The 11646-nt window shown below is 43.0% G+C and overlaps 1 protein-coding gene across 1 annotated transcript; it reads right to left on the reverse strand.

Annotated features, from left to right (window-relative positions):
* Positions 1–1162: 1162 nt before the first annotated feature.
* On the reverse strand, positions 1163–7632 carry slc45a1 (solute carrier family 45 member 1; the record flags this gene model as incomplete). Its single annotated transcript, XM_080424901.1, has 9 exons — positions 7590–7632; positions 5730–6170; positions 5428–5520; positions 4872–5096; positions 3700–4595; positions 3139–3292; positions 2643–2819; positions 1852–2057; positions 1163–1435 (listed from the first exon to the last, which is right to left on the reverse strand). Exons 2-9 carry the CDS (start codon positions 6148–6150, stop codon positions 1163–1165), a joined length of 2445 nt encoding a protein of 814 aa, XP_080281027.1. The 5' UTR covers positions 6151–6170; positions 7590–7632.
* Positions 7633–11646: the final 4014 nt, after the last annotated feature.

Here is an 11646-nt window from a genome sequence, read left to right on the forward strand (position 1 = left end):
TGCTGTCCATGGCTTAGTGATGGCCCATAGATCATCTGCCATCAGTACACGGTTGTCTGTGATTGTGTGTGCATGTGCGTGTGCCTGGGAGCGTGTGTGTGTGTGTGTGTGTGTGTGTGTGTGTGTGTGTGTGTGTGTGTGTGTGTGTGTGTGTGTGTGTGTGTGTGGCCCTATCAGTCATGGCTATCTGTCCTTAAAGTGTTTGTCATTGCAGCTACTCTTGCTGGGGACACGAATAAGAGTCAGCCAGCTCAACACATTCTGAGAAGAGTTTCACATAAGGAAATGTAATTAGTGCTCATTGTCTGTGTGAATGTGTAGACTAGTGTAGACTATGTGTTTGCAGCATCGGAGTTCCTAAATTCAATGTTAAAGTGAGTGCTGACATGTGGCATTCAATGCTAAAAACAAAACAAAAACAAGGGCCATTGGCAGCACATTCAGTTAGTCATTAAATCCTGCCGAAAGTGGAATGCTAATATGCTAACTCAGAGAAACAGGCAGGTAGACATTCCCTTGGCAGTATGACCAAAACAAAGGACTAACACATGGCATCGGGGGACTACTGTAGCTCATGCAGACATTAGGCAACTGATAGAAAGAGGAAAGAGAGGGCAAAGCTGTAGTTTTATGTGGCGGTCGAAATTCTATCCTAAACAAAAACAAGCAAGGAAAGATGATGAAAGGGTCAACTCAGAGCAGAGAAATCAAACATACAGCAGCCTACCATTATCTTTCATTCACAAGCATACAGGCATACTCATAGAGCTTACTCATTGAACACTGTCACGATTGCGCATAGGCACACTCTTACACGCACACACATTTGCAGAAATCCAAATCTACCACACCACAGTCACAAGGATCACACATTTTTGGTGGAAAAGTTAGAAAGTAAATGCATGGGCACACACACTGTATGAAACACACTGGTCATGTACACGTTAGAGCGGTGGCCAATGTCTGTCTCTCTGTCTGTCTAACTCTGAGAGGAGCAGTGCTGAGTACTGTGAAACAATATAGGTGTTTATGCGGTACAATGTGCAGCAACATGTACAGTAAGTTGTCCTATCGGGCTGTGAAGGTCAAAAGAGACAATAAGTGACTGTGTGAGAATGTGTGTGGTTAAGTGCATGTGTGAGGTCAATTAAGGGCCTGTTTTCTAAATGTGCACCAATAGTGGCTGGGTCTCGCTTTCGGGGGGCTCACCCTCAGCGGGGGGCAGGTGGTACACCACGCAGAGGGATGAGTACAGACAGCCCACGAATGACATCACGCTGGAAAAGTACATCACTCCTTGGGCCCCGCCCACCAGCGAGGTCAGAGGTCCCATCAGCACCGACACCAGGATCTGAGCCAGGAAGTACTGACAGCTCAGCAGAGAGATGTCCACCCCCATCCCACGCCTGGTCCCTTCCTCAGTGGAGCCACAAAACTAAGACAAACACAAATACACACATGCAATTTCAGTTAGCACTGTCACTTTATATACAGTATATATGACTAATATGACTATGAATAAAGATTGTGGTATTCTGCCTTTTTTATTTTCTATTTTGACACCTTAGGTATTTGACATTGTGTCTTGTCATCTGTCTTTGCTTCCTTTGTTTCTTTCTCTATTCTCTATTTTTTTTAACTGTTGGGAGCTTGTACAAAAAATAATTTCACCCACTCTTTATACCTGTACACTTGTGATGTGACAATAAAGCTGAGTTACACATGTCATCTGCAAAGCTGTGCACGAATGACTCTAGCTAGAGTCTAGTCAACTGTGACAAATGTATCCCTGAAAATAACATAAAGATGATGAATTGTGTACTACTACAGTACATCTGTATATGGACTGACCTGAGGGCTCTGGTAGTATTCACACAGCAGCGAATAAGGCAGCGTGCACAGAGAGGAGAAGAGCACCCCGTAGGTGACACAGAGAGACAGTACCACGTAGAGGTTGTTGGAGAGCGTGGCCAGGCCGGTTCCCAAACCAAATGCCAGATAGGCAAAAAAATAGAGAGACCGGAGAGAGAAACGCTCCTCCAGCTTCTCTAGTATGGCTGGAAGCAGTCGAAGAAAGGAGAATTAGAAGAAGCAAAAGGCGAATGGAAAGTAATAGGTGCCAGCTGCACTTAATAAAGAAGGAAAATTGTAGGCCAAGTCCAACTAGGGTAATAACTACCAGGGTTCGATTTGCTGGGGAGGATGGGGAGGGGGGATCCATGCCTCTGCTTTTGATATCCCCCTCTGGTCACTCATTTTTATGGCCAGTGGTGATATATCTTATCCTTGCTCCTTGTCAGACTGAATTAAATACATGCATTTCATTTGGATAAATGTAGACGGTCTGATATGTTTGATATTGATAATATCACAATTTAAAAATTGAATTAAAATGTTAACCACTTGTCAAAGGTAAAAAAAAGTAAAAGTAAAAAGAAAAAGAGATCTACTGTTCTCAACGCGCCATAATGCGATGCGTTGTGAGCTTGTAGATTGGCTATTTTCACTTTCAGTGCAAAGAAGTATAGGGCTTAAGTGGTTAAGAAAATGTATCCCCCTCAGTTTTTTTTATCGAACCCTGATAATTTCTATATCCAGGCCAGCACTGCACTGACACCAAAGATACCTGGGGGGCTCTGTACCTGAATAGAAGGCAGCACTGAATGCATAGATGCACATGCCCCAGCAGCCCATGCTGACCCCAGCATTGTAACGTTGGTAGGCCTCTGAGTCGTGGGGCGCTTTGGGGTCTCCTTCAAACACCACCTCCCCCATGAAGTCAGTGTAAAACAGCAGCATTCCCTCAAAGGACAGCCAACCTACAACCCAGACAGAAGCTAACAGGATTAGTTACATGTGGCATTTGAAATACAAAAACAAAAATACAATGTTGTTGTGGTACAAGAATCATGAGTTTGAACTTGGAAGTCTTAGACACATACTGTGAAGTACTGTATGAGTGTAAAAGAGATTTTTGCACTCTGAGTTAAAGTAACACTCATGGCTTTATTGTACATATTTATCAAATATGATGCCATATTCAAAAATAGTAGATCTACAGTACTAGCTCGCAAAGCGTTGCATCATGTGTGCAACACAGTGCGCAATCAAGTATAAATCAGGGATTCTTGTTCTTACCCAAAAAATGATTAGTGCACAAGCTGCGAAGTGAGGGAGGCATTCTGTAGATGGCCACACACAACAGCCTCATGGACATCTGGGAGTCTGCTGTCTCCACATGCTCACTCAGATCGCTCTCATAGCGGACTCCATTCAGCAGAATGTTTGCGACCTTCATGAAATGAAAACAGTGATGTATGCAGCAGCATACTGTAGTATATAGTATGTGTATAAAACGTAGCCCTGGAATAATAATAATAATTCATAGATAACTGTTGACATGATTTGTACATCAAAATTGTATTAATGTAAGTCTGAGAATGTAAGAAGGATACCGCTTAAACCCTATACTTAATTGAACAGTGTGCCCCCAGGGGTCTGTACTTGGCTCTCTCCTTTTGTCCCTCTAGTCTACACTAAATCGCTGCCGAAAATAGCCAATCTATAGCCGATCTACAAGCTAACAATGCGATGCGTTATGAGCTTGTAGATCGTCTATTTATATTTTTGCTGAATGTTCGCCGGCATGCCAGAATACGGACGCTAGAATTCATGAGGTTAATTGGAAACATGGCAGACCTGCTGACTGAAGGTCACTGTCCTTCTGCGTCCATTTTCCAGACCAACAGTCTGGGTTGCCAGTGGGTCCTCTATTAGTGCAAGACTCTGGGGCCGCTTCAAGATAGAGCCTCGATTCGACCCTTCTCCGGGCTGAGAGCCAGCTCCACTTTGAGCATCTTCTTCAGGCTGCTCTTTTTCATGCTGAGCCTCTGCACCTGGTTGAGTCCTTCCTTCAGGCTGAGCCTCTGCACCTGGTTGAGTCCTTCCTTCAGGCTGAGCATCACCCAGAGAAGAGGACCCTTCTGGCCCTTGTGTAGGCTCCTGATGAGGAGGAGAGTCCCCTGGAGGCAGGGCTCTGGCTATAGAGTCAGCCTCCATGGGCTGTGGTGTCTGCTGACCTGTGTAGCAGTCTATCAGAACACTGTCTATATAGGAGGTTCCCAAAGAGGAGGCAAACTCATTGATGCCAGTGAGAGAGTTGTCCCTACTTATAAAGCTGCCGTACTTAGGAGTCAGGGGGCTAAGAGGGGAAATAGGACTAGTGAGGCCGGCACAGAGGTGTGCACTGGCACTGCACGAGTGACCCATGGGGTCAACATGGCGTGGACGGGAGTCAGAGAATTGGTAGCTGTAAGGCTCTTCATCTTCCCCTTCAAAGCCACCTGGGGGTACAGGGGGCGAAGGAGGAAGAGCGAGGCTGGGGCTTTTCAAATGGTTTTTGCCGGAGGTTTTCTGTGGCTGGGTCTTTGGCAACGGGCGTTCAGGGATACTGTTTAGAGTCATTGCAGTGGCAACCACCAAGGTTACACTAGTGAACATGTATATGACCCGAAGCTGACCTCCCATTGACCTTCCAAACTCTGTGTGGTCCCAGTTGATTCCACCCACAATGTAGCCGAATCCGCCACCCAGTCCTGCGAAGCATCGACACATGCAAGATACACACACAAGCACATTATTCATATACTTTATTATATGTTCTTTATATATATCAATGAATCGGCACAAAACAATTGAATGGATTTTTTAAAATTGACTAAATTGATTAGTGTGCCTAAAAACTAAAGCCCTACTTTATACTTTATTGTACAACAGTGTTGTGAATCATGAAAATTGCCAGGTTGAAAGTGGCATTTTAAAATCGATTTTTTTATTTTTATAATCAATAATTCAGTATAGTTCTTTCTGACCTGCCAAGAGTGCATGGATGTTTAGCCCTCTGTCCTGATCTTCTGGGCTACACACATCCATCATGTACGCATGGCTTGGGTTGTCAGCTGAGTCAGCACTGAAGTCCATCAGGACCACTCCACAAATGGTCAGGATGATGCCCCACTTGTGGTTAGACGCTGTATCTGATATTGCACCGCCAATGTCCCGACCATTCAGCACCAGAGTTAGACCAAGCAATGCTCCTGGGGTGAAAAAGCAGAGGGAGCAAATGTTTTAAATCCAGCATACAAATATCAACTACCCTGCTATAGTCTATAGTGGTTCTCCAAGTGGGGTCCGGAGACCCCCAGGGGTCCATGAGGGGATCCAGGGGGTCCCTGAAAATTGATCAATTGATTGATTGATAGTTATGGGCCTGTACCTCAGAGAGTATACAAATGTATACTCTCAGAGTTATAGGGGTCCATTGCCTAATCTAATGCATATAACTCTGGGGGTCCTTTAAATTAAAAACATTTGAAAATCACTGGTCTATTGGAAGGGCATTATAGGAACATCAAGATAATTTCTCACCTATGGCCAGAGCAAAAATGAAAGGTCTTCTGCGTCCAAATCGGGACGTGCACCGATCACTCCAAGCTCCAAGGAGAGGCTGAACAAGGAATCCTTAAAGCCAAAATGAGCAGATACAGTTATATGGGCCACTGAATAAACAATAGATAAGAACAGGGTTACTCAAAATCACAGTGTATCAGCTTTCACTGTGCAACTCTGGATACATGATATTATTGAAGAAAGGTTGCACAATGAAAACTGATACACTTTGAATATATTAATATTCTACTGTATCTCAATGCCCACTGCTTTTCATTTACCGAGAATGGGGCTAATGAACCACACAAGGCTGTAGAACTGGTCAGGGAGACCCATCTGTAGGAGCACGGGTGTCACATATGCCGTCTCCATGGCGTAGCTGAACTCAATACCGAACAGGACGCAGCCGTTGAAGAGCAACTCGGGGAAGGTTCGCCTCGGAGGGAGCTCGGTGAGGTCCAGCTGGTCAAGGGGGCAAGGCGTGTTCGGCGGCGGAGGGGGCGACGGTCTGATCAATTTCCGTCGCTTTGGGTGTCTTTGGAAGTTGTTGGCACGGTGACTGAGGTGCCGAGTGGTGGACGTTGGGAAGCTGGCCGTTTTGGGTAGCGTGCTCCTCCAGATGCCCTCCAGAGGTGCAGCAGATCCCCCCCCTGGGCTGGCCAAGAGGGGGTCACTGGAGGTTCCCATGCCTGGAGATGACATCACTCTTGACCCAGCTTACTCTGCAGCACAGACAAAAGGTGACTCTTAACAGCAGGATGATAACATCAACCTTTACATTATTGATACTGCTATACAGTGAATGGGCAATGCAAAATGGCTGAATAGGACATATTCAACATCATTGCACGAGGCAATGCTATCTTTTTTTGCTGACATAAACATTGCTGTCTGTCCATAACATAGCCTAACCCAGTGGTTCTCAAACTGGGGTCCGGGGACCCCCAGGGGTCCTTGAGGAGTTTCACGACTGTAACTCTGAGAGTGTAAAAAATTGAGCCACCATTTGTACACTCTCAGAGTTAGGATTTCATAGTATAAATTGGGGTCCCGCAGAGATAGCAAATGGTATCAAACGTCCACGTGGCCTAATGCTTATTAAACTGGCAGTCCTTGAAATTAAAAAGTTTGAGAACCACTGGCCTAACCATTTGAGGACACTGCGGTCACTATCAGGTCAGCAAATTGGCAGCATTGGCGGCACAAAGCACTGCAAACATTAGTGTCCATAGTAGCCCAGTAGTTCTCAAAGTGGATTTCAGGGACTCTCTGGGTTCCTTTAGCAGGGTCTAAATTTACAAGTCTGTAACTCTGACAGTGTAGAAATGGAAACAAATGGAAGGGTCCATTTGTACACTGTCAGAGTTAAGGGGGAGACCTTGAAATGTATACGTTTGAGAACCACTGACATAGCCTATATTTGAGGACACTGCAGTCGCTATCAGGCAGCTGAATTGGCAGCAGCTCCTCGTGGGGCACGAAGCACTGCAACCTAATGCGCATGTTGATAGTGAAGTGCGGTGCGCAAAGCCCATGTGCTCGGCGTGGCAGTGGCTCAAATACAGCGGTATGATGCGGCACCGCGCTCATCTCTACACAGTTTCCATTTTAATTTCTCACGGAGGAACGGACGGAATCGGAAACAAAGGAACCGCTGGGGGATGTTCGGTCATGGTTCTCAAGCATAATTACAATGTGAAATGTGAAATTATCGCACAATTTCATATTGAAACCAACGTTTAGGTATAGGCCTATTAATAATAGCCCGGCTGTACGTAGCCATCAGTAGAGGATTTTACACTTTGGCTATATGATCCTCATATCTTGTTCGACTTGGCATCTGGCTGCCGCTGTTAACCACTTAAACCCCATATGGGGAGTGGAGTCCCTCAGTCCGCACTCCGCAGGGCTCTATGCTAGTATCTTTTCTGTTTTCTGTTATTGTGGGGAAAGCTTTTGCTGAAAATAGCCGATCGACAAGCTCAGCGCTAGCGTTGTGCTATTTTCTGCGAAAGCTTTCTCCATGATGCTGGGGGTTTAAGTGATTAAGGTGACGATTATAGCCACAATCGAAATAAAGTTATTTCCCAGTAGATGAGGCTCAAGGACGTGCAAATTGAAACGCGAAAGATAATAATTACCTTATCAGGGTGGCTGGTCATTTATTGCGGCATACAGTGTGTAGCCCTAGTTGTAGGTAAACAACAGATCAACCATCTTTAATGCTTTATATAAAAATGTCAGATGATGAATAACGGGATGCATGTTTTTTATTTTCCTTTGATGCAGTCATCCTTCGGCCCGTCTTCCCCCTCTTCTTTTCTCCCCCTTCGCTTGCTCCTAGCCGGTCTCTCCCGTGACGTCACGCCCCCACCCGTGGCGTGCGTGTGCTAGACCTGCAGCATCAGCACCACCACGGACAGGTCTCTCATCATCTCATCATGTAGTACACAGTTTACACCACTGCTTCTCAAACTTTTTCATGTCAAGGACCCCGAAATTGATAAGCATTTGGCTGCGGACCCCCATCTCGAAATATTTTGGGCCAGGGGTGCCAGAAGCAAAGATTTGAAAAATATGTATATATTCAAAGATTCAAAGAAAAATAGCAGATCTACAAGCTCATAGCGCGGCATGAAGTGACGTGCTATGATCTGTTATTTTTGAATAGCCAAAGTATAAAGTGGTTAAAATGATTGTGACGCTGTATTAACTCATTTTGCATAGGGACCACCTGGAACCACCCCAAGGACCCCTGGGGGTCCCCAGACCCCACTTTGAGAACCAATGATTTACATCACTGCATCTCAAACATTTTAGAGTCCAGGACCCCTAAATTGATGCATATAGGCTAATCGGCTGTGGAGCCCCCATCTGAAAAGGTTTTGTGCCAGGGAACCCCTATAAGAGAAGATTCATGTTGTTAAATGTTTTCAAACGTATGAAAATGTGTCAAGACTTTTCAATACGTTAGGGTTGAAGAGGTTCAACATTGATTTTGATGCTGACAGCACCATGGACAGGTCCCATCCCATGTAGCCTAAGTAAAAGGCCTGTGTTCAAAATGTTACTTTAGTAAAAGTACAAAATTGGCATCAAAATATACTTAAAGTACCAAAAGTAAAAGTACTAAAATGTTTGAAAATAGCAGATCTACAAGCTCACAACACGTCGTTGTGAGATCTACAAGTCCTGGACTTGATCGGCTATTTTCAAATAGCCTAGGTATAAAATGGGGCTAAAGTGGTTAATGTGTGTTTTATAATATAATAATTTACATCTGCAAAGTAACTAGTAACTAAAGTTTTCAAATAATTGTAGTGGAGTAGAAGTACAATATTTCTACTCGTGATTACATAACAGAGTCTACTTTTTTCAACAAGGCATCTGAGTTACTAGCTATACAGGCTGAGACCAGGGGATATCCTTCTGCTAGGCAAGGCGAGTTTATGTGTATATCATGTTTCAACAACATGGCCATTCAAGAGAGCTTTACAAGAGCTGTACAACAAAGTGAAAAAGAAACACATTATAAAACAATTGCATACAATTAACGGTTATTAAATAGAAATGAGAATAAGCTAAATAAAACACAGAATGAGAATAAGGTTACAGTGGATGCAGCACAATACATTTATCAAAACCCTAAATAAAAGGCAGTGGCAAACAGATAAGTCTGCAGCTTCAATTTAAAAGAACTGAGAATTGTAGCATGCTGCAGATGTCTGATTTTTATTTATTTATGGAGACACTGTTACTGTAGTCGAGTCTATTGAAGATGAAGTTTTTCCAAATGCTGAATCGCTGCTGAAATATGGTATAAGTGTGCTTGGTCTCGTGGGGGACATACAGACAAAACAATGGTCCATTATCTACAAGAGATGATGAAGATCACTCAGAAAGAATCATTAATGATTTATGCCAAGCCCCCTGGTTTGATTCCTGACAATTCTTTCATAACTTTTGACTGACACATTTTTTTGTTTTCCATTTCGTTCATTGGCTACTCTGTTAACCCAGATAGTCCTATCAAATAGAAATTCAATTTTGACTTTCAACACACACATTATGGGTGTGACAATAGTTGAACATTAAAAGGAGTTTAAAAGAAGTTGCTAGCATCAATTCACAACACAAACATCTTGTCTCATTGGGGGCTGCTTCAACTGTTCCTCTACAAAACATCTCTTGAGTGACAGATGAGAGAAAACATGTATCAGTGGTGTAATAAGCATGTTTGAGAACCAGATCCTTGACTTGAGTACCAGTCCTGCATTTAAAATCATACTGAAGTCAAAGTACAAAAGTATTATAGCATTCAAATGTACAAATATAATTAAAGTAGCAAAGGTATCATATCAGAATCATATGTGCTCATCACTTTAATGTTGCAGCTGGTAAAGGTGAAGCTCATTTCAATGACTGCTGGGTAACATAACCTATACAAATGTTATCTTAATTTATTATTTGATTTATAATTTGCATTAATAATTGAAATCTGCAAGTATAGTAACTAAAGCTGCCAATTAAATTAGTGGAGCAAAAAAGTAGCCTGTAAGTGTAAAATGTATCTCTGAAATGTAGTAGAGTAGGCCTATATTAGCCTAGCATGAAGTGGAAATACTCAAATGAATTACAAGTTCCTCTAAATTGTATGCATTTTATTGTATGCACTTAGATTCTTAGATTAGTTATGTCCCACCACTGCTGGTTAGACAATAACAATAAACATTCTCACCTTTGAGCCCACCATCTCGACTCTGGCAGTTTATGAAACCAGGACAGACAGTTTGGTCTTGACACACTGGTGTACATTAGTAGGCTCGGCCTCGGTCTATTTATATTTGGAGACTCATGTTGTTTTATACTGAGCATTGGCTTACAGTACAATAGTAGCCTAGTAGACAGTAGCCTCCAGTAGACATGTTTCTTTACAGGTGAATGGAGGAAGGTACATTTGTGAAAGCTGCCAAACTGGTAGGTTTTGCACGTGTTCACAAACCCCGCCTCCAGTCAGTAAGGGTCCTGTGATTGGTGGGCTTGGAACACCGTCCGAAATATGACTGGACGTCAGTGTGGAGTGGGCCAGTGTTGCCATGTCGGCTTATTATAAGCGACTTTGGGCTTCGTTTTCTGTAAAGTTGCTTGTAAAAATTGGTAGTTGCGGGTTGCGGTTTTTGGGGCTTGTTTCCAAAGTGCACTCGTTTATTTAGGCTTGCTTCCATATTTCTTATTATTATTATTTAAATCACTGGTTCTAAAATATTTTCACAAAACGGGTTTTGTGCCCAGGGGAGCATTTGTGTTGTTAAAATGTTTCAAAAAACATACCAAATATTCCAAATGTTATTGCAAGAGTTTTTGAAAATAGCTGATCTAGAACCTCACAATGCGTCTCGATGCGACGCGTGTTCAAATAGCAGATGCATTAAGTTTAAAGGAGGAGTTCACCCAAAAAATGATTTATTTTCTATCAATTGCACACCCTATGAAGCCTTGAATCCATGGATTCTTTTTTGTTTTTGTCGCATTCCTAAGCTAATAATTTGATTCCCGTCTCCTACCGGCTAATGTATCCGGTAGGAGACACAAAGTCAGGGACGTGCACAGATAGACTCTAGGTGTTGCTAGAGCACCTGCCCTTTGCCCTTTTGACCAGAAATGCCCTTTTGGAGAAAAAAAAAGAAAGAAAATAAAAGGTTTTATTTTTTTATTTTTTTTAGTTTACAGTATGTAGCCCATGGTGACATCGATCAATTCTGGATTAAAAGCTTCTAATATATTAACAATTCCCCAAAATGTGCATTGCAATTTTCTTCTATAAATCTCACACTACTAGGGCAGCTGGCGGTTCCACGCGCCGCGCAAGGTGCCCTTTTTTTTCTACTTGAGCACCTGCCCCTCAAAATGTCTGTGCACGCCACTGCACAAAGTAGATTATTTGTGTCTCCTACCGGAAATACACACGGTCATCAAATTATTGTCTTAGGAATGCCACAAAAACAAAAATAAATCCATGAAATCAAGGCTTCATGGGGTGTGTAATTGATAGAAAATAAGTAATTTTTTGGGTGAACTCCTCCTTTAAAGTGCTCATGTTGCTGCTTCTTTAGTTCTTTTGGGCTTGTCTCCTGGTTGCTTATTTAACTCAGAAAATATGGCAACACTGGAGGGGGCGTGTCAAAATCCAGTCCTGTA

The sequence above is a fragment of the Gymnoscopelus braueri genome (assembly GCF_963280865.1).
Source record: "Gymnoscopelus braueri genome assembly, chromosome: 3".
In the NCBI taxonomy this organism is placed as follows: Eukaryota; Metazoa; Chordata; class Actinopteri; order Myctophiformes; family Myctophidae; genus Gymnoscopelus; species Gymnoscopelus braueri.